This window comes from Carcharodon carcharias, chromosome 9 (assembly GCF_017639515.1).
Source record: "Carcharodon carcharias isolate sCarCar2 chromosome 9, sCarCar2.pri, whole genome shotgun sequence".
NCBI classification, from domain to species: Eukaryota; Metazoa; Chordata; class Chondrichthyes; order Lamniformes; family Lamnidae; genus Carcharodon; species Carcharodon carcharias.
The window spans coordinates 153889182-153912208 of record NC_054475.1 but is presented as its reverse complement, the minus strand read 5'-3'; the positions used below and the strand labels follow the sequence as shown (position 1 = coordinate 153912208).

Here is a 23027-nt window from a genome sequence, read left to right as displayed (position 1 = left end):
GCAGCCAGTGAACTTACAAGCTGCTACAGCAGCTTTCTTTCCCCCCAAAATTTAAAGTACTTGGGGATTTAAATGACTTGAACAGTTCCACTGAGCTTATCCACATTCAGGTCCTCTTAACAATCCCAAAGACCACCTGACCTCTAAGAACTCCAGCAGCTTTAGACCGTTTCCCCAAACGTCTAAAGGCCACGAGTTGGGTTTTGGACATCCCAGCTACAAAAATTGCATCTATTTGAAGACAGTTATATTTTCACATGAGCAGCTGCCTCCATGAACCATGGATGTGCAAACTACAACCCATGTCCACTTCTTTTCCCCATCCTGTGAAAATAGATGTTGGGGGTGGTACTTCCAGGATCAGGACTTCTGCACCATTTTGGCTGAGACGCAGAGCTGTTCTAGCTTTGCAAAAATTTGGGCCTAAGGATCAGTGGGCACATCTAGTGCAACTCCAAGCCCATGCCCATGGGCAACAAGGCCCACTGGATAATAACCAAAAATAGGAATCCAGGCTAAATTATGCTAATCCAGACAAACTGTCAGATTTACATTGCACTCAGGGAGTGGCTGGGGTATACAGAAAAAAAAACTTAATTTCAGTAGAGAGCCATATGCTGGCTTCAGTGGTTGAAACACTTCAACTAGGTAAAATAACCTTTCTTCCCCCTGAGCATGGGGTTTTTGAGGGGGTTGGGGGCAGTGAAAAGACAGGAATATCTGGTCCATTGGCTATAACAATTGGATAGCAGTATTGGATAGAATAGGGAGGGAGTGAAATAGTTGGCAATGAAAGAGAAAGCAGATGGAAGCTGTGACCAGTATACTGGAAGGAGGGAAGAGTACTAGCTTTGTAAAGGATTTGTGGCGGCAAGAGGGAAAAAAGTTCCAGCATGAAATCAGAGTTGCTGTTTCCCCTCACTCTGCACACTATGGATCAAACCAACCCCATTCTGAATCTATACCAGAGGTGTGACCGACATCTAGATCAAACCCTCCACATACAGTTCCTCCTTCCCTTGTCTCCAACTCCCACTCCAGCTCCAGCTCAATGACTGAGTGAGCCATCAGCTGCAGATATGTTCACTCAGAACAATCACAAGACAACCTGCTCAGACATGTCTTAATCTAAAGTATGTTCTTTACTCTTAGGTTAGCTTGTTACAAGTTCTTTTCTCCTTGTTTTTATACACCAATTTGCTCTAAGCAGTGGAAAGATTTTAAATACCTACCACCTCAAACTTCCTTCAGCTTCTGCACCCAATTCCCACTTGGACCAAATTCCTGACTTCAGCATTCATCACAGCCATTGAGGTTCGTATTGCTTGTGGTCCACATCCACTAGGGATTTGTTCTGAGGCTAAAATTGAGCACTTCTGAAACAAAAAGCCAAATTCAAACACATTCCAAAGTGGAAAGAGGCTTGAACCAACCCACTAGTTGACAGCTTGTTTTGGAAATAATCAGGGATGTCCTTAAAAAACATCCTTGAAGAGTTTAAGCATCCTCACTGATTCATGAGAGACCCTGGCTTGTTACCTAACAAAATAGAGAAGGCACCAGAGATTTTGACAGGAATATGCAGAGGGAAAGTTGAGGTGTTGGACAAAGTGCTCAAACCTCTGAACAACTAATCTAACAAAACCTTTCAAAGACCACCTGCCCCACATGTGGCAGTCTGCAGATAGCATGATAGACTTATCAACCATTTTTGAACCCATTGAAATGGGAGTGGAAGCAAGTCTTCCTCAATCCTGGGGGATGTCCAAGACAAATGGAGGGGTCAACAAAAACCCATGCCAAAAGTGTCAAATTATGCAATCTTCAGAAAATACACCAACAGCATAATTGGATGTTGATAAATTTTATTTGTTGTAAACTATAAAAATACAGTGCATACACACACAATGCATACATATACATTTAACAGACAGCAAGCAAGCCAGAGGAAGATTAGATTAAATATTAATGTTGAGGCAGCTGCATGTTGCAAAATTAACTTGACTATAGAAACATTTCACAGATGTAAACAATTATCACAAAAAATAAGGCAGACTGACCATGTTGAGGCTTCACACTTGATTTTCAAAAGTAATACTGCAAAGTTGAAAATCAGCAACCCTGGGGTCACAATTCAACGTGATTATAAAGTTCTCAAGAATTAGCTGACAATTCAGGAAGTTCGCCCACAGATGCAGCTTTGGGTCAGTTTAAAGTTGAGTTGAGTAGTTAAGGGTGATAAGAATCACTCCATATCAGCATCTAGTGAATCTAGCCACCTTTCATTCAGGCACAAAGCTCTAAACATTAGATCCTTCTTCTGGAAAAGAGAGATTCTCTTTCCCCTGTCGAAGAGCAGCATTTTGCAGCTCCAACATGGCAATTTTCTCCTCCAACTCTTGGTTTCTTCTCTGAAGCTTGGCTGAAACAATAATAAAAGAACAGCTTAAACTTTAGGAATCAGGCCCAAACCCTATAGTTTATTACATTTCTTCTCTCACTGACTCCAGTACTACAACCCAGTGTTTGCCAGGCTGGAGATAGCACCTTATACATGTACAATAACATTGTTCTCCAGGTTTAGGCCATGAGCTGAACACCACAATGTACAATTACTATGTTTAAATTATTGCCTAGAAAGGCCCTTTATTGCAGCGCTAATTTGCATCCTAGATTTTAACATGAATGCAAAACAGGCATCTACCACAGCAAGGCAAGATGTCTCAACCTCTCATCTCCAAGTGTCAGCTCAATAGCAACATTGATATAAACCTGTGTCACCTGTCCACAGGACAGTGCGGGCCTCAAGGATACCCCAACAAGAGAAAGGCAACCACTAGTGGAGCAAATGGAGCTTCAAACTCCCAAAACACCACTACACAGTTCAACATAGCAAACTGTCAAACAGGTACAGATGGCTAGAATTCCAAAAAGAGAAGTGAAAAGCATTTTCCTACAAAACACCAGGTGACTATACACCCATCTGAGGCACACAGTTTCTGTGGCACTTCCAACATGAAGTTTTCTATATGGAGTGTACACAAAAATGCAATGTGCTTCTTTAGCTAGACTATCCATTGAAATCAAATACTTTTGCTTGTTCAATGTCTCAGGCTCAACCAGACAGTTTCTTGCAAATCAGAATTTGACAGTAACACACTATCCCAAACCTTTTGCTAAAGCATGACAGGCAAAATCCCTATTTAAACTGCAGGTTGATGTACATTGATGTATGAACCATGCTCCTTGTGGAGGCAAAAAGCAAACAACTACTTCCCTTTGAAGAAAGGAAGTCATTTAAAAGTGTGGTGAGAAATAAAAATCAAAAATCTTACCGACTTGCTCCTGTTCAGATCTACATGTGGAATCTGCTGTTTTAATCTGCAAAAACAGAACATTCTGAATAAGTAGAGCCCATCATTTCAATTTAAATACCTTTTCAAGCAACACAAAATTATACAATGCAAAAATATACCAGGCTTCCTTAAAATCTGGTGTAGAAATGTTACTCGAGAGGACAGGCAACAGGGACGATGCGAGCAGGCACTTTTTGGGAAAGGACACAGAAAATGCTCCTGCTGGATTGAGAAATCCCAAATGCTCCCCAAACAAATTAAGCTTCAAATAATGGAGTTTGACTTCTGAGCAGATAAACCAATTTTAAAGGCAGAAATGGGCATTCGGATGAAGAGATTAAACAAAGTAAACAAATGAAGAATTAGGTGACAGTTCCCCAGATTTAAAAGGGACTTTCAATTATAGACCAAAAATTATTCTTCAATTTAGTTTCGGGGGGGGGGGGGGGGGGGGGGGGGGGGGGGGGGGGGGGGGGGGGGGGGGGGGTGCTACCAAGCCCAAAATGCTGTCCGTAGGAGCTTGCTGTGTGCAAATTGCCTGCAACATCTCCCTATCCAAAACAGTAAGTCATTGACTATGAAGCGGTTTAGGGCTTTGATTGTGAAAGGCACTATATAATATGTGCAAGTCTTTTTCCAGCGAAGGGAAAATCTGTGAACAAAAGAGCCATGGCAATTGGCTACTGTGTAGCATGAGTCAAGATGTTGACTAATTTCTGCATAGAAGTTTGGGGGCAGAATTTTACATTCAGCACGCTGGGGGTGGGCCCAACACGCTGGAACGTAAAATGATGTGTGATGACGTTCAGCGTGCGTCCTGATGTCCTGTCTTGCAATATTTCGTTCGGTGGGCACACAACAGAGTCAGCTGCGCGCCCGCCGATAATTGAAAGGCCTATTAAGGCCATTAATGTACTAATTAACTCCAAATTTAGGCTGCCCATCCAACCTAATGGTTGGCGGGCAGGCAAAAAGGCCAAGTGGCCTTTGCATTTTTTTAGGAAATCTCATCCACGAGCAGGATGAGGTTTCCTAAAGCTAATACTGATTATATAAAAATTTTATTTTCAAAATAAAAACATGTCCCAGTGACACAGTCACATGAAGGGACGTTTCATTAAGTGTTTTTAATAATGTCTTTAAAAAGTGCTTCAATGCGTGCATGTGCGAAAGAGCGCTGGACCCGACTCTCCCTCCTCTGCTCACTCGTGCAAGTAGCGCTCAATGCTACTGCTCGCGATCCATGCTGGACAGGCCTTAATTGGCCCGCCCATGTGAAATCAGAGTGTTGAGCTGATCGCAGGCAGCAGTCGGCTCCTCGATTGCCCCACCCACCGAGCCCACCTAACCAATGTAAAATCCCGGCCTAGGTTTTTTCTTTTATTAAAAAAGTACTATAGGCAGTCAAGTGCTGACGCCTAGGAGAAAAAACACTCTTCCCATCAGTTTTAGTTTCATGTGGTCAGAGACATTTCCGTACCAGTTTGACTTTTGGTTCTGATGTTAGACTTTCTCCTGCCTTCGCTCCCACCTTCTGTTGGCAGTTTCCTGATAATGGTTTTGTTTTCTTTCCAAATTTGGCAGTCACCTCTCCTGCAAAATAACGCAGTAGGTTTTGACAGGATGGATTTAAAGGAGTGAACAAAAAGTACAGCACAATACTCAAAATACAAATACTAAATGTCCTGACAATTTTTCAAAAATATAAACTTCACACTCTCCCTCTAGAGAAAAGCAGCCACAAAACTCGAACAAGTTAAACTGCAGTCCCCAGAAAATTCTTTTTTCAATGCATGTGCTCTAAGTCATCACCCTTATATTAAGACACAGAGGCAGAAAACAAAAAAGAGCAAGATCATTAAAAGCTGGGCACAATTTACTAAATGCATCACTGAAAACTGGTTCAACCATACACAACTCAAAATCAAACTGCAAAAGGCACCAACCATAAAAAAAAAAACCAAAACCCCATAAAACATTTAAAACCACTCATGGTTTTCTGGTCTTGAACACATTGTGTTAAGCAGAAAATGCCCCAAGAGAAAATCCTGGTCCCTTCCAATAAAGGGAAAAAAAAAGACTGCCAACTTTTAAGTTGTGGCCAATTTAAAGACATTCAATAGCTTGGAAACAGAAGGCTAGAGAATCGGCCTCAAAATATTGTCCAGATATCCTGAAATAAGTAAAACCATTCAATGCTCAATTCCACAGCAGGTCAATGGTGACTTGAAGTATTGGGGAAGACTGAGGGAGACGATGGCATAGTGGTATTGTTGCTGGACTAGTAATCCAGAGACCCAGGGTAATGCTGAGGACCCGGGTTTGAATTTAAATTCAATAAAAATCTGGAATTAAAAAGTCTAATGATGACCATTGTTGATTGTTGTAAAAACTGATCTGGTTCACTAACGTCCTTTAGGGAAGGAAATCTGCTGTCCTTACCTGGTTGACTCTTAATACCCTCTGAAATAGGGCAAATAGAGATGGGTAATAAATGCTGGCCTAGCCAGTGATGCCCACATTCCATGAACAAATAAAAAAAACCATTATTTTTCCTCAGGCACTGGTCAGTGGTCCTTTTGATGGGCATATACCCTGCTTCCTCAGACATGTGATGTTTGAAATTTAAGGCAAACTAACATGAGAATTTTGAATATACAGTGGAACACTGAATTGCACTAGATAAAATATGAACACAATAAATATAGACTCGAACAGATGGATGAGTGCTCACCTCAGGAAAAGCCCCATTTACTTTTCCCAAATAAACTTTGGAAATATCTTAACTTTATGGTACCTCCATTTCAGCAGCTGTGTAAAAAGGATGGGAGTCAAGTATGCAAAGTCAATGCATCCACTTATGATCTGGGTGAAACAGGTTTGAAGTTAGTATTTACCCCAACAGGTAATCTCCCCTTAAAATACGAGCAAACTGTAAAGGTCAAGGCAGAAAAAAAATGATTTAGTCCGTACCAACTGTCTTAGATCTCTTTGGGGATGGACATAGTCTTCTCTTCTGTTCTATTGCACTGCTTGGGCGTTTTATGCCAGTGACAACATTTTGGGAAGCCAAAACTAAAGACTTATTGGATTTTTGGTTGACATGTTGAGGGGCAGCCATACCTGCGTAAAATAAATTTAAAATGGTAAGTCTGCAAGGTAGGAACAGTCTATAATTCCAGCTGAACTAAAATGGAGAGGAATGAGCTGAACACAAGTTGGGCTAAATAACGTACAACAACAAAATTCACTGGTTAAAATGATCCTAGATGGAACTTAAGCCAACCAGATGGTTTAGATCATTCACTTAACAGAGAGGACTAGCACATAGCCAGAATAAACCTGCAAACTTGCAGAGCAACAAAGGCTCTAAAGCAGTATAAAGTACAAAGGGGGAAAGGCAAGGAACAATAACCAGTGGGGACCCAGATGGGTTAGTTTCAATCTGTTGCTTTTTCCATTATTCACAAATGTTGAGTTTTTATATTAAAAGTCCAATAACGTGAGTCAATTAACTAGTACTCTGGAGATTGATGACTTGAACAAGTGGAAGGTCTAATACAGGCAGGAATTACACAGTAAATGGCAGAACCCTTAAGTGCATCAACAGGCAGAGGGATCTGGGTGTACAGCTCCACAGGTCATTGACAGTGGCAACGCAGATGGATAAGGTAGTCAGGAAGGCATATGGCATGCTTGCCTTTATTGGCAGGGGTATTGAGTATAAAAGCTGGGAAGTCATGCTGCAGCTGTATAGAACCTTGGTTAGGCCACACTTGGAATATTGTGTGCAATTCTGGTCACCACATTACCAGAAGGATATGGAGGCGTTGGAGAGGGTGCAGAGGAGGTCCACCAGGATGCTGCCTGGTCTGGAGGTTATTAGCTATGAGGAGAGGTTGGAGAAACTTGCATTGTTCTCACTAGAGCGACGGAGATTGAGGGGCGACTTGATAGAAGTTTACAAAATTATGAGTGGCATGGACAGAGTAGATAGTCAGAAGCTTTTTCCCAGGGTGGAAGAGTCAATTGCTAGGGGACATAGATTTAAGGTGAGAGGAGAAAACTATAGAGGAGATGAGCGTGGCAAGTTTTTTTTACGCAGAGGGTAGTGAGTGTCTGGAATTCGCTGCCAGAGGTGGTGGTGGAAGCAGGTACGATAGTGGGGTTTAAGAGGCAGCTTGACAAATACATGAATAGGATGGGAATAGAGGGATACGGACCCCATAAGTGCAAAATGTTTTAGTTGACGGGCAATATGATCGGCGTAAGCTTGGAGGGCCAAAGGGCCTGTTCCTGTGCTGTACTTTTCTTTGTTGTTTGTTCAAGTGGCAGGTTTGGAACAACAGGCTTGAATGTAGGTCAACAACTCTGGACAGAGCTGTAAATTTGACTATCCAGTAAAACTGGATTTGCCCAGTTTCAAAGTATGTCCTCTAACTAGGTGGGCAACAATAACACTGAACACCAACTATCTACTTATCCCACTCCACCCCAACACCCCCTCCACCCACCAGAGATCAAATTGTGCTGGGGACAGGGTGCAAGAGAAATTTAAAAAAGATTTCCAAATGAAATTTTGAACTAAAAGCAATTTAAAATACTAGTAATAAAAACAAAACACTGCAATGTTGGAAATCTGAAATAAAAGCAGCGCTGGAAATACTCAGCAGGTCTAGCAGCATCTGTGGAGATAGAAACAATTTACATTTCAAGTCATCCCCATGTGAGGATCTTGAGATCTGGTTTCATTTTCTCCCAGAATTTGAACCACTAAGTCATGCATCAAATCACATGATTTGTAATGTGTCATTTTGCAACACTGCGGCAGTAGAACGGATTTTTGTGTATCTTGTTATATTTAGTTCATGGCTCATAGCAATATTTGAGGTAATTTTTAGTTCTGGGAAGATTAAAGTTTAACGTGGAAAATGGGATAAATGCAACTATAGTAGCTTGAAGACTATACACGATGTTGAGGCCATGTTGACTTAAGGGGTTAAAAGCTAGAAAAGGCAAGATCATAAAACAGTAGGTGGGCTCACTTAGCTGGCAAATTGGAGATGGTGTTATCACTGCTTGAAAAGAAATGCAGCCCAGAGAGTGGTTTTGTTTTGGGAGTTAGAGCTACAATTAATTTAAAAAGCAGCGCGCCTTGGAAGACTACATGGTCAAGGAGATGGGTGAAGCTTATGAAAGCTGTAGGGTTTCAATTTGTGTTTGCTGGGATAGTGTTCGGAACAGGGGAAAATGCTATACCAAAAAAGGTGCTGCTGACAGTTGGCTCCAGGCAGCAAAGGTGTTGCTGTTAGCTGGCTCTGTGGTTGGGGCTCAGAAATCCCAGGAGCCATTTGATAGCTTTGTGCATTTTGGGCTCAGAAGCCCTCGGGAGCTGAGAAGGTGGCAGAAGGTCAGTGGCTCAGTGATGGAAAGGGTTAGGGCTCAAACAGTCTTGGGAGCCATTTAGTTCGGTGTAGCTGGAAAGATTGGCTTTGTGAAATCCAGGGGCAGCACCAGCCCAGTGAAACTAGCCAGCTAGTTAAAGCTGAAATTGTGCCAGTAAGTAAAGGCTGAAATACAGACTTGGAAATCCAAGGGAACAGATTCTTGGGAGAGGAGACTGAAACCCTAGGAGGTGTACAGCCCTCAAGGCAGTCTCAGTTGAGCAGTTTTGAGGGAATTCAGAGGCTTAATCTTCAAAAGTGAAATGTCTGGAGTCGCTAGTGAGGGAGATTGGTTGACTCAGTGTTTACTGATGTCTGGTGGGTTGCTGAGAAATCCATGGGATCTGTCTTGGTTGCATTTGCTATTTATCATAGAGTGTGAGTTTGATCACAGTTTGTCTGTTAATTTACATGCACCCAACCCTGAATGTGTAACCTTGAAGGTTAGATATTGTAACTTGTTTTACCTTTTCACCTTGTAAAGTTATTTTTTGTTCAAAACCCAGTGAAATATTGTGGCTTTATTTTCTTAGCAAGTGTCTTGAATCACAAACCCTGTCTACTTTACACAAACCGTTATTGATCCCTAACCAGATCTTTAAAACACCTTGGGAGGCTGGTCTAGGATAATAACAATAAACACTTTTTGCTTGCCTGATTTAGTCCAGCGGTTTTAGGTACTGGGCAGAGTAACTGCTTGTCTGGGTATCTTGGTGTAGCTGTGCCCAACACCATGCATTATTTTGTGAATTGATCAAGGACTATCATTTTGCACTTTAGTTTCACTTGGTTTAGTTGCTCTGAAATGAAGCTGAAATTCAATTTTAAAAATAAATCACATCATTCCTGTATAGGACAAGTATCTATTACAATTTGAATCTCTTTATGCCATCCCAAAACAACACCATTTAGAGATAGTTAATTCTGCATTAATGGAAATTGCTTAAAATCCAGATTGCTCCACAATGCAGGTGCAATGAGTGAACAAATGAGGTACTATAATAGCTCAGCAGGTTTTTCAGCATCCTTCCCTAATTTAATCAGCAAGGTGCTTTAATGCACACACAAATATTTACAGCATACCATATTTACCTATATTGAAAAGTTCAGCTGGTTTGGAGTCTACTTTTGTTTCCTGAACAGTTAGCTTTGATGATACCAGTGACGATCTTTTCTTCATTCCAGGTATCTTTGAAATAGCTTTAGTCAAAGGTTGATTAGGTTCTGCTTTAGCAGACATCTGGAAGAGAACAATTTATAAACCAAAGACTCTTATAGGAAGTATAGTGTGCAGGGATACTGTCCAGAGGTCCCATCAGTATAAGGATACATGTGCTATGAACAAGGCAATTAGACCGATGTGAATCTAATATTAACACCATAATTAGATGGTAGTGCAGACATGCAAATAGTGATCTTCAATTTCCTGGGACTTGCCATAACTAGCAAAAACATCAAGCTCTCTGAGCGCTCAACCAACTTTGCATCAAGGCAAACATTATACTGCATGTACACAATATTAGTCACTACATACAAGAATGATGCATAACAGGTGGTTGTGAAAATATAAAACTTACTTTGGCATTGACTCCAATGTGGCATGACGAAAGTTTGTTGTTTGCTGCATTTTGCCCAGTCCCTATTGCACTGCTCAGCCTTCCCAAAACCAGACGAGGCTTTGGAAGGCATATCTTTGAAAAACTAGGTGGTTGCATTGGAGGCTTTCCTCCTCTTCCCACAGCAGTAGAACCTACTTTACAGATTCTAGTCGGAGGTGGTACAGAGTCCTTATGTGCTCCAGATTTGTGCGCTTCAGACACAGGTGCTTGACTGATGTTTTTCCTTCTGACTCCAGGGAGAGAAGAAACATGTTTTAAGGAACTCTCAGTTCCCATTTTAGTTTGCTGCAATCGCTGTCCAGGTCTTGGTGCATTTGAATCTTTTCTCCTACTGTTTTTAGTTTCAGTGGCATCAATGCTAGAGCTTTCAGAGTCACCTTTTGTCTTGTTTTGTTCATCTGGACACTCACCCACTCCATCATGCTCACTATCCTGAAGTGCACAGTATGAGGCCAGGAAAGAATGGTCAAGTTGTAGATATTCTGGAAAACTCTGTTTCCCTCTTACGTATGGAGTGGACATGCAGTGTGGAGCCCATTCTGAACTCACTATATCAACTAAATCTGCATGCTCACAAATGCTTAGTTCCTTGTTCTGGGAAGTGTCTCTCAAATGTAGACTTCTTTCTAAAGCAGACCAGTTATCACCTCCTTGATTTGTTTCACTGGATATTTTATTCGTACATGTAGAGTCACCCCCCTTCCCTAAATTCAGAGTTGAATTTGAGATACTACTTTTGCCATTCTGCTTCACCTGCTCCAACTTTGATCCATAATCTGGGGCATGTTTTCTCATAAGTCTGATTTCATTTGAGCCTCCTGAAGATCGAGGCAGCTTGCAATTGGGGAAGTTAGTTGTTTTGCTGGGGTTATTTTCCAAACTGTCTTCACACTTTGATGTATCAAATGCAGCATTGCAATCAGTGACAGTTACAATTCCATTTAATTGTGCTCCACTGCTCGTAAATAGAAGCAACTCACAATTGGACAAGGCAGACGCTTTGCTATCATTTTCGGGACTACCTTCATGCTTTGGTGCATCAAATGTTGCATTTTTATGGTCATCCACCGCCATGGTACTATTTAACTGTAGCAGCAGTTCACGATTGGATAAGGCAGACACTTTGCTATCATTTTCAGGACTACCTTCATGCTTTGGTGCATCAAATGTTGCATTTTTATGGTCATCCATGGTCATGGTACCATTTAACTGCAGCAGTAGTTCACAACTGGACGAGGCAGGTGCTTTGCTATCATTTTCAGGACTACCTTTATGCTTTGGTGCATCAAATGTTGCATTTTTATAGTCATCCACACCCATGGTGCTATTTAACTGCAGCAGTAGTTCACAATTGGACGAGGCAGGTGCTTTGCTATCATTTTCAGGACTACCTTCATGCTTTGGTGCATGAAGTGTTGCATTTTTATAGTCATCCACAGCCATGGTGCTATTTAACTGCAGCAGTAGTTCACAATTGGACAAGACAGGTGTTTTGCTATCATTTTCAGGACTACCTTCATGCTTTGGTGCATCAAATGTTGCATTTTTATGGTCATCCATGGTCACGGTACCATTTAACTGCAGCAGTAGTTCACAACTGGACGAGGCAGGTGCTTTGCTATCATTTTCAGGACTACCTTTATGCTTTGGTGCATCAAATGTTGCATTTTTATAGTCATCCACACCCATGGTGCTATTTAACTGCAGCAGTTCACAATTGGACGAGGCAGGTGCTTTGCTATCATTTTCGGGACTACCTTCATGCTTTGGTGCATGAAGTGTTGCATTTTTATAGTCATCCACAGCCATGGTGCTATTTAACTGCAGCAGTAGTTCACAATTGGACAAGACAGGTGTTTTGCTATCATTTTCAGGACTACCTTCATGCTTTGGTGCATCAAATGTTGCATTTTTATAGTCATCCACAGTCATGGTGCTATTTAACTGCAGCAGTAGTTCACAACTGGATGAGGCAGGTGCTTTGCTATCATTTTCGGGACTACCTTCATGCTTTGGTGCATCAAATGTTGTATTTTTATGGTCATCCATGGTCATGGTTCCATTTAACTGCCGTAGTTCACAACTGGGCAAGACAGGTGCTTTGCTATCATTTTCGGGACTACCTTCATGCTTTGGTGCATCCAGTGTTGCATTTTTATGATCATTCACAGCCATGGTGCTATTTAATTGCAGCAGCAGTTCACAATTGGACAAAACAGGTGCTTTGCTATCATTTTGGGGACTACCTTCATACTTTGGTGCATCAAATGTTGCATTTTTATGGTCGTCCATGGTCAAGGTACCATTTAACTGCACCGTTTCTCTCATAGACGGGGGCAGTGTGTAATTGGATGAGTTAGTTACCTTGAGGTCATTTCCCACATCTTCATGTTTTGACGTTTCAAAAGTTACATTTTTATGGTTATCCACAGTCATGGTACCATTTAACTGCACTACCACCTGTGCAGATAGGGGCAGCTTGTAATTGGATAAGGCAGAAACCTGGAGGTTATTTCCAAAACTACTTTCATGTTCTGATAAATCAAAGGTTATATTTTTATTATCTCGCTCAATCATTGTTTCATTCAACTGGATTAAATCAGCTGTAGTGAAAGACGGTGTGCAATCTAACAAAGCAGGTGCCTCGAGTTCATTTTCAAAACTGCCTCTGTGCTTTGGCAAAATTTGGTTTTCATCACTTAGCATGCTTCTTTCACACAACAGCAGGTCTTTCTTAGATAGTGACAAATTACAGTTAGACAAAGTCTTGGCTGTCATGAAACTTTCACAAGATGCATCAGTCTTTATGTCCAAAGATTGTGTATTTGATGCACCTCTCACCTGGATTTCACCCAACTGGATTAAATCTACTGTGGAAAGGGACATCGTGCAATTGGATACAGAGGGCAACTTGCTCAGGACATTGCTAGAATAGACATTTTGCTTTGGTGCATCACCTTCATGGTCATTATGGTCACTCTGCATCATGGTTTCATTTATCTGGATCAAATTTCCTGAAGGGGACCAAGGCAGAGTTCCAGTCTCAACATCGTCATCATTCATTTTAGCACTGACTGGTGAGTCTTGAGTTTTGATTTCTGCTTCTGTGAGAATTAGTTGACAACTAGTATCCTTATCTTCTTGCAACTGTGAAGTGCTGCCACCAAGTGGCAATTTTGTTGGAGAGGTGTCTGAACAGCAGGAATACACTGAACAGTCCAATGGTACAGGTTCCTCATTTATCATGGAAACATTGGGCACCGAAACAGGATTTATTGCATCAACTGCATGGAGAAGACATGTCTCACTTTTATTACTTAACTCAGCCGCTATATGTAAGCATTCTTCTACAACAAAACTGCTGAATAAAGGTGACAAATAACTAGGTTCCGTAAGGCGAAGTGGACAATGGGCTAATTGTGTTTGCTCATGTTCAGGGACACTGTTGGACACATTAGTGTTGGGCAACTTTTGTTGTAACATTACTGCATCCACACTTTTTGTTTTTAGAGGAATTTGCCTTGTATACTCGTCATCAGAACTTGGAAGACAATATGTTGCATTCAGAGAATTTTCTTTTGCAGCAGTTTTGAATTTGGTACCTGTCTTTCTACCCAACTTTTGGGCAGAATTTACATCGAAGGAGTCTGTGCTGAATTGACTGTTTTTGACAGTTGAGACACTCGGCACTCTTAGCACTCGTTTCTCAAAAACTTTCAAGTTATTGGCACCAAGTGTCTGTTTCCCCAATTCAGTTAGTGGAATTTTTGAACAACCTTGAGGTGGACTTTTTCTGGTCAGCAGTGGACGTCTACATTGTGATGGTGCCTCACTATTCCTCCTAACAGCTGTGGAAGCAGTTGCATTACTTGAGGTTCTAGTGGGAACACAAGTTGAAGCACGATGCTTTGGCGCAACTAATGAAGACTTTGTTGAGCTCCGTCTGGAAAAAGATGTTTGTCAGCGTCAGGGTAGAGAAGAAAAAGCACAGCTGATCAGCAACAAATAATATTTTTTTGAAAACTGTACACTTGGGCTTTGACACAACAATGCAAATAGTATCAGGCTTTTAAGGGATTTATCAATAATATTTCAATTGTATATCTGATTACAAAAACTGAAACTAAGGCAACTAATTATTAGATGTGAAAAAGATAAATGTTCTAATTGCTTACTCCTGAGAATTATAATTTCTAAAACTGCAAGACAGGGCAAACCAGAAGAGCCTTTCCTCGTTCAAATTTGATATCTTCAAAAAAGTTGAATTGCAAAGGCAAACAAATTTTGAGGGAAATGCTTGGGAAAGAAGGGAGATGGGCAACAGTTGAGATGCATAGGAACTTATGAGCAGGAATAGGCCATTTAGCCCTTCAAGCCTGCTCCACCTTTCAAATAGTGTCTGATGTGGTTGTGGTCTCAACTCCACTTCCTTGTCTGTCCACCCCACAGCCCACAACTCTCTTGTCTATCAAAAATCTAAATTTTTTTCACAGCAGATTGAGAAAATGACCAAGCCTCCACTGCTTTCTGAGGAAGAGAATTCCACAAATGAATGATTCTCCCAAAAAAAAATCCCATATCAGTTTTAAGAGGTAGACCTCATTCTTAAATTACATCCCCTAGTTCTAATCTCCACCATAAAAAGAACCATCCTCAGTATCCACCATATCAAGGCCCCTCAGGATCTTGTAGGTTTCAGTAAGATCACCTCTCATTCCTCTAAACTCCAATGAGTATAGGCCGAACGCATTCAGCCTTTCTTCATCTCAGGAATGAGACAAGTGAAAGTACTCGGAACTGCTTCTAATGCAATTATACCCTTTTCTCAAATAAGGAAACCAAAACAGTAGAGTACTCCAGATATGCTCTTACCCAAGGCCCTGTACAGCTGCAATGCAACTTCCCTACTCTTACATTCTATACCTATTGCAGTAAATGCCAATATTCCATTTGCCTTCCTAATCGCTTGCTGTACTTGCATACTAGCTTTTTGTGATTCATATGCCAGGACATCCAGATCCCTCTGTATCACTATTGGGCTTCTAGTCACTCAGTACTACTACTTTTTGGGGTCAGGGGAAATGTGGAGATGGAGAGTTAAAAAGGTTAGGCAAGCAACCACAGGAATAGAAAGTGATTGGGGGGGGTTAAGTGATCATTTTTTAAAACTCATTCATGTGATGTGGGCTTCACTGGCTGGGCTAGCATTTATTGCCCATCCCTAGTTGCCCTCGAGAAGGTGGTGGTGACTTGCCTTCTTGGACTGCTTCAGCCCAAGTGGTGTAGGTACATCCACAGTGCCGTTAGGAAGGGAGCTCCAGGGTATTGACCCAGCAACAGCGAAGGTATTTTCAAGTCAGGATGGTGACTGACTCGGAGGGGAACTTCTAGGTGGTGGTGCTCCCATCTCCCGCGCCTCTGCCCTCACCTTCCTCTCCCTCCCAGAACCATGATAGGGTCTCCCTTGTCCTCAATTATCACCTCACCAGCCTCCGCATTCAAAGGATCATCCTCTGCCATTTCCACCAACTCCAGCATGATGCCACCACCAAACACATCTTCCCTCCACCACCCCAACCCCTCCACCCAATCTGCATTCCGTACGGACCGTTCCCTCCGGGAGACCCTGGCCCACTCCTCCATCACCCCCTACACCTCAACCCCCCTCCCACAGCACCTTCTCATGCAACCGCGAAAGGTGCAACACTTGTCCCTTTACTTCCCCCCTCCTCATCGTCCAAGGGCCCGAACACTCCTTTCAAGTGAAGCAGCACTTCACTTGCACTTCCCTCAATTTAGTCTATGCATTCACTGCTCCCAATGTGGTCTCCTATACATTGGAGAGGCCAAACACAGACTGGGTGACCGCTTTGCAGAACACCTTCGGTCTGTCCGCAAGCATGACCCAGACCTTCCTGTCGCTTGCCATTTCAACACACCACTCTGCTCTCATGCCCACATGTCCGTCTTTGGCCTGCTGCAATGTTCCAGTGAAGCTCAATGCAAACTTGAGGAACAGCCCCATATCTTCCGATTAGGCACTTTACAGCCTTATGGACTAAACATTGAGTTCAACAACTTCAGATCATGAACTCTCTCCTCCATCATCACCCTTTTTTGATCCTTTTTCTAATAATTATATATATTTTATTTTTTTAATAAATATTTTTCTTTTCCCACCTATTTCTAATATTTTTAAAATTTATTTCCAATTTTTGTTTTATCCTCACCTTTTAGCCTATTACAATCCCCTCCCCCCATCCCACCCCCACTAAGGACATATGTCACTCGCTCATCCTGCTTTCTACCCTTAATGTCACCATTAGCACATCCTTTAGCTAATATCACCACAGTCAACACCCCTTTGACCTTTTGTTTGACATCTTTGGCAATCTCTACTTTGCCTCCACCTATCACTGGCCCACTATCCAGCTTCACTTATCCAACTCCCTTAAACAGCTTATATTTCACATTTCTATTTCTCTTTAGTTCTGAAGAGTCATACACTCGAAACTTTAACTCTTTATCTCCACAGATGCTGTCAGACCTGCTGAGTTTTTCCAGCAATTTTTGTTTTTGTTTCAGATTTCTGCAGTATTTTGCTTTATATTTTCCCCATCTGTTGCCCTTGTCCTTCTAGATGGTAGTGGTCATGGGTTTGGAAGGTGCTGTCGAAGGAGCCTTGGTGAATTCCTGCAGCGTATCTTGTAGATGGTGTACACTGCTGTTACTGTACGTTGATGGTGGAGGGAGCAAATGTCTGTGGATTTGGTGCCAATCAAGTGACCTTTCTCCTGGACGGGGTCAAGATTTTTCTGCCATGGGAGCTGCACGCATTCAGGCAAGTGGGGAGTATTCCATCACCATCCTGGCTTGTGCCTTGGAGATGGTGGACAAGCTTTGGGGAGGCAGGTGCTGGGTTATTCATCACCTAGCCTTTGACCTGCTCTTGTGGCCACAGTATTTATATGTCTAGTCCAGTTCAGTTTCTGCGTAATGGTAACCGCGAGGATAGTGCGGGTTTTAGTGATGGTAATGCCATTGAACATCAAGGGGCAATGGTTAGACTCACTCTGGTCAGAGATGGTCATTGCCTGACATTTGTGTGGTGCGAATGTTACTTGTCACTTGTCAGCCCAAGCTTGGATATTGTCCGGGTCTTGCTGCATTTGGATAGACTGCTTCAGTATCTGAAGAGTTGCAAATGGTGCTGAACATTGTGCAGTGAACATCCCCACTTCTGACCTTGTAATGGAAGGAAGGTCATCGATGAAGCAGCTGAAGATGGTTGAGCCGAGGACACTACCGAGGAACTCCTGCAGTGATGTCCTGGACCTGAGATGACTGACCTCCAACAACCACAACCATCGTCCTTTATGCTAGGCATGACTCCAACCAGCGGAGAGTTTTCCACGATTCCCATGGACTCCAGTTTTGCCTGATCTCCTTAATGCCACACTTGGTCAAATGCTGCCTTGATGTCAGGGCAGTCACTCTCACCTCACCTTGGGAGTTCAGCTCTTTTTATCCATATTTGAACCAAGGCTGTAATGAGGTCAGGAGCCGAGTGGTTCTGGCAGAACCCAAACTGGGCATCAATGAGCAGGTTATTGCTAAGCAAGTGCTGCCTGATAGCAGTATTGACGACCCTTCCCATTACTTTACTGATGATAAAGTGTGGACTGATGGCGTGGTAATTGGCCAGATTGGATTTGTCCTGCTTTGTGTACAGGACATACCTGGGCAATTTTCCACAGCTGGGTAAATGCCAATTTTGTGGCTGTACTGGAACAGCTTGGCCAGGGGCACGGCAAGTTCTGGAGCACAAGTCTTCAGTACTATAGCCGGAATATTGTGAGGGCCCATAGCCTTTGCAGCATCCAGTGTCTTCAGCCGTTTCTTGATACCAAGGAGTGAATCGAATTGGCTGAAGACTGACATCTGTGATGCTGGGGACCTCTGGAGGAGGCCGAGACGGATCTTCCACTCGGCACTTCTGGCTGAAGATTGTTGTAAATGCTTCAGCCTTATCTTTTGCACTGATGTGCTGGGCCCCTCCATCATTGAGGGTGGGGATATTTGTGGAGCACCCTCCTCCAGTGAGGAGTTTAATTGTCCCCCACCATTCACGACTGGATGTGGCAGGACTGCAGAGCTTAGATCTGATCCATTGGTTGTGGGATCACTTAGCTCTGTCTTGCTGCTTATGCTGTTTGGCACGCAAGTAGCCCTGTGTTATAGCTTCACCAGGTTGACACCTCAGTTTTAGGCATGCCTGGTGCTGGTCCAGGCATGCTGTCCTGCAGTCTTCATTGAACGAGGGTTGATCCTCCGGCTTGATGTAATGGGAGAGTGGGGGCTATGCCGGGCCATGTGGTTACAGATTGTGTTCGAGTACAATTCTGCTGCTGCTGATGGCCCTCAGCATGGATGCCCAGTCTGAAGTTCCTAGGTCTGTTTGAAATCTATCCCATTTAGCAAGGTGGTAGTGCCACAGAACATGATGGAGAATCCTCAATGTGAAGTCAGGACTTTGTCTCCACAATGATTGCGCAGTGGTCACTCCTACTGATACTGTCATGGACAGATGCATCTGCAGCAGGCAGGTTGGTGAGGATGAGGTCAAGTATGTTTTTCCCTCTTGTTGGTTCCTTCACCACCTACTGCAGAGCCAGTCTAGCAGTTATGTCCTTTAGGACTCAGCCAGCTCGATCAGTAGTGGTGCTACCGAGTTACTCTTGGTGGTGGACATTGAAGTCCCCCACCCAGAGTACATTCTTCACCCTTGCCACCCTCAGTGCTTCCTCCAAGTGGTGTTCAACATGGAGGAGCACGGATTCATCAGCTGAGGGAGGGCAGTATGAGGTAATCAACAGGAGGTTTCCTTACCCATGTTTGTGATCTGATGCCATGAGACTTCATGGAGTCCAGAGTCAATGCTCCTGTGGGACAGGGCATACCCAGGGATGGTGATGGTGGAGTCTGGGACATTATCTGTAAGGCATGATTCTGTGAGGATGACTAAGTCAGCCTGTTGCTTGACTAGTCTGAGACAGCTCTCCCAATTTTTGCACTAGCCCCCAGACGTTAGTAAGGAGAACTCTGCAGAGTTGAGATTTCCGTTGTTGTTTCCAGCACCTAGGTCGATGCCAGATGGTCCGGCCAGTTTCATTCCTGTTTTGTGACTTTGTAGCGGATTGTTACAACTGAGTGGCTTGCTAGGCCATTTCAGAGGGCATTTAATAGTCAACTACATTGCTGTGGGTCTGGAGTCATGTGTAGACCTTCTCTAAAAGGATGGATTTTTACAACAATTGACAATGGTTTCATGGTCATCATTAGACTTTTAATTCCAGATTTTTATTGAATTCAAATTCCACCATCTGCCATGGCAGGATTCAAACCCAGGTCCCCAAAGCATTACCCCGGGTCTCTGAATTACTAGCCAGCGGCAATACCACTATGCCTGAAGGAACTCAGTCCCACTCAGTTCAAAAGAGAAACGTAAGATTGTAGGACAGACACGATTAGTGGAAAGGCAAAGAGTTGGAGCAAAAATGTTGATAAAAAATGTAATGGCAAAAGAATCAATAACCATGTTTTCTCACTTAAGACCCACCCCCAAAACAACCTTCAAAGAGCTGGCATCGTTCACAATCCGAAAAGGACAGGATAAAACAAAAGATGGGAGAAGAGACAAAATTTCTGGAGACAGATAAAGGGCGAGGGGCAAGGGGAGAGGGAACAAAGTAACAACCTGGACAAGTAAGGGAAAAACTATATTCTACCAGTGTACAAATAGTGGGCAAATCAGATACTTTAGATTGTTAATGCTTCATTGGTGCATTTCAATATTTCAAAACAAATAAAAATTTGATCTTCAAACTTATGGGCCATAACTTCTGAGCTGCAGGGCAGCGTGTCTGGGGGTACCCAGAAGATGCTCTGGGGAACTCCCCACCACAAAGGGTTCCCAGGTTAGGATTGCACAGCAATCACCCAGTTCAAACTTCCTCTGGGCAACTGTCCTGCACTGGGAATCATCAAAAATGTCATTTAAATTGTAAACTTAGGATGGTTCTGACTGGATTACTATTGCTGCGAGACAGAAAAAGTTAGAAGAGTTAAAACAACTTCTAGCTTGTGGGTAACTATTGTACCGGAACCACCCCCCCCCCCCCACCCAAACTAACTCCAACTACCCCACGGGACTCCCTCATTCCCACTCCCCAACTACCCCAAAACACCCGTGGCTCCTCGAACCCCTGACTACTCCCCACCTGCACCGGTTACCTCTCCCCTGCCCCTCAGATTCTAACTACTTAACCTACCTTCTCCCTGGCTTGAAAACTGCTGGACCTTTAAACCTACTTGACTTACTGCAGCCAATGCCCTTTTAAAAATGGATGTGCGGCCTCCATGCACCTGACTCTGCAGCCCTTGATAGAAGGGCCTGGAACAGGCACAGCTCTCACCTGGCCGGAGTCAAAAGGTTGGGCAGGAAAGTATTGGAAGAATTTGAAGGCAAGAAAGTTGGAGCGGAGTGGCAATCCGACTCCAACTGCCACTCCTCGGAAGTTCAGGGCTTATATTTGGAGATGCTTTGTCCATGGTTGAGACTCAGTTGGGAAGAAAATGTAACTAAAACTGGGTACTAAATTACTGGCATGTAATGCAATCTCTATGCAACTAAATTATCATTTCTTAATGTAATCATTGAGATATTGAACTAATCAAGTAGCAGACATAAAACTCAACTGGATATTAAACACTACTGATTAAAATCAGGCTTCTATTCAATTAGACGACCTTTGTCCTATGTTCTCAACCATTCGCCAAATTCACGCATTGATCACTGTTGAGGCCCAAATGCTGAATTAGTAAAATCCAGTTTGCATTCTGAAACACAAAGCAGTCAACTTGAGTCACTGGAAAAGGGCTTCTACTTCAAAACTAAACCAATTTAAGATGCCCAGCTCAGATTTAAAAAAAGAAACTCCTACAGAATGCAAAAAAGCTAATGGATTAAACAACTCTCATTCCTCACCAATCAAGGGCAAACCAAAAGAATCCCAAACTAGCAAATGATGTTTTTTTTTAAAAAAATCACTGAACTGTGAATCAGTGGGAAGTTGTTATTTTTGCACCTCTCCCCATCGAAGAGCTGGTGATAAAACAAAGTGAATAATCCAGCAGATGAAAGCCCAATGTCCCAGTAAAAAAAAGGTTTGCTTTATAATATAAAAAAATATTTTTTCACAAGCTCAGGAATTAATATTGCTCAGCTTTATCCATCTCCACTTGTCTGCTGTGAAAACCCCACCCATGTCTTCATACCTCTAGGCTTGAGCATTTCAAGGTCCTCCTGGTTGCCCCGCCACTGTAAATTTTAAATTATCCCAAAACTCTGCTAGCTCGGTCTTAACTCACAGCGAGTCCCATTCCATTCCCCTTATCTCCAGGGTGCCCACGGGCTCACTTGCTCTCAGCCAAGAGCAATGTCCTGATTTTAAAAACAAAAAAACTGTGGATGCTGGAAATCTAAAACAGAATTACCTGAAAAAACTCAGCAGGTCTGGCAGCATCGGCTGAGAAGAAAAGAGTTGACGTTTCGAGTCCTCATGACCCTTCGACAGAACTTGAGTTCGAGTCCAAGAAAGAATTGAAAAATAAGCTGGTTTAAGGTTGGGGGGGAAGAGAGAGAGAGAGAGAGAAGTGGAGGGGGTTGGTGTGGTTGTAGGGACAAACAAGCAGTGATAGAAGCAGATCATCAAAATATGTCACAAACAACAGGACAAAAGAACACATAGGTGTTCGTTTAGATAATATCACCAACTTTAACACCTATGTGTTCTTTTGTCCTGTTGTTTGTGACACCTTTTGATGATCTGCTTCTATCACTGCTTGTTTGTCCCTACAAGCACACCAACCCCCTCCACTTCTCTCTCTCTCTCTCCCAACCCCCCCCCCACCCCCCGCCCCCACCTTAAACCAGCTTATATATCAAATCTTTCTTGGACTCGAACTCAAGTTCTGTCGAAGGGTCATGAGTTTTTCCAGGTAATTCTGTTTTTGTCCTAATTTTAAAACTGGCTTCAAACCAACCCCCACCCCCCCCAATCCCCTCCACTGCTTGGACCCTCCCTCAGTGCTGTAAGCTCCTCCAGCCCCACAGTCCTCCAAGATATCTGCATTCCTCTAACTCTGGGGCCACATTTTTGTTTTGTGAAAAAGCCTCGGGCCGTTTTATCAAGGACACCACACTTGCTGTTTGACAGACAGTGAAATACAGACCCGGCTGGAATGTGGGAGGCAGCTCCCTCCCTGCTTCCCCTCAGGGAGCTGAAAACAACTACCGAGAATTCCCCAACACTAACCTTCCCGGCCTGGACCTGCCAGGTAAATCCATGCCCGGAGAGCGGGAGATTGAAACCTACGCCGGCGTCCCGGTCTGCCTGCCGCTCCCAGTCCGTGCGCAAACAGTAAACTGTCCGCTCCAGCCCGCCGCCATTTAAAACTTCAAGCCCCACCCCCCCCCCCCAAATCTCGCGGGACCCGCGCCCCAACCGTCGCCACTTTTAAATTCCAGGAAGCAACCAGGAAAGGCA

At 43.1% G+C, this 23027-nt stretch overlaps 1 protein-coding gene across 4 annotated transcripts; it reads right to left on the bottom strand.

Moving 5' to 3' along the window:
- Positions 1–1848: 1848 nt before the first annotated feature.
- Positions 1849–22928, bottom strand: LOC121281910. Of its 4 annotated transcripts, none has more exons than XM_041195074.1 (7): positions 22797–22928; positions 10378–14362; positions 9893–10040; positions 6330–6479; positions 4837–4949; positions 3336–3381; positions 1849–2422 (listed from the first exon to the last, which is right to left on the bottom strand). In XM_041195074.1, exons 1-7 carry the CDS (start codon positions 22826–22828, stop codon positions 2301–2303), a joined length of 4596 nt encoding a protein of 1531 aa, XP_041051008.1. In that variant the 5' UTR covers positions 22829–22928; the 3' UTR covers positions 1849–2300. The 4 variants fall into 4 exon arrangements, 2 of the variants coding, with proteins under 2 accessions (XP_041051008.1, XP_041051009.1); XR_005943974.1 differs by lacking the exon at positions 1849–2422 and adding an exon at positions 6091–6221 and having other exon boundaries at positions 3362–3381; XR_005943973.1 differs by lacking the exon at positions 1849–2422 and adding an exon at positions 6091–6167 and having other exon boundaries at positions 3362–3381.
- Positions 22929–23027: the final 99 nt, after the last annotated feature.

Coding starts and splice junctions, on each gene's coding strand:
- LOC121281910 (XM_041195074.1), bottom strand. CDS start 22,828: ATGGATTTACCTGGCAGGTCCAGGCCGGGAAG. Junction 10,041..10,377: donor ACATTGGAGTCAATGCCAAA/GTAAGTTTTATA, acceptor GTTCTCTTCCAG/ATGTCTGCTAAAGCAGAACC. Junction 4,950..6,329: donor AAAGAGATCTAAGACAGTTG/GTACGGACTAAA, acceptor GTTATTTTGCAG/GAGAGGTGACTGCCAAATTT.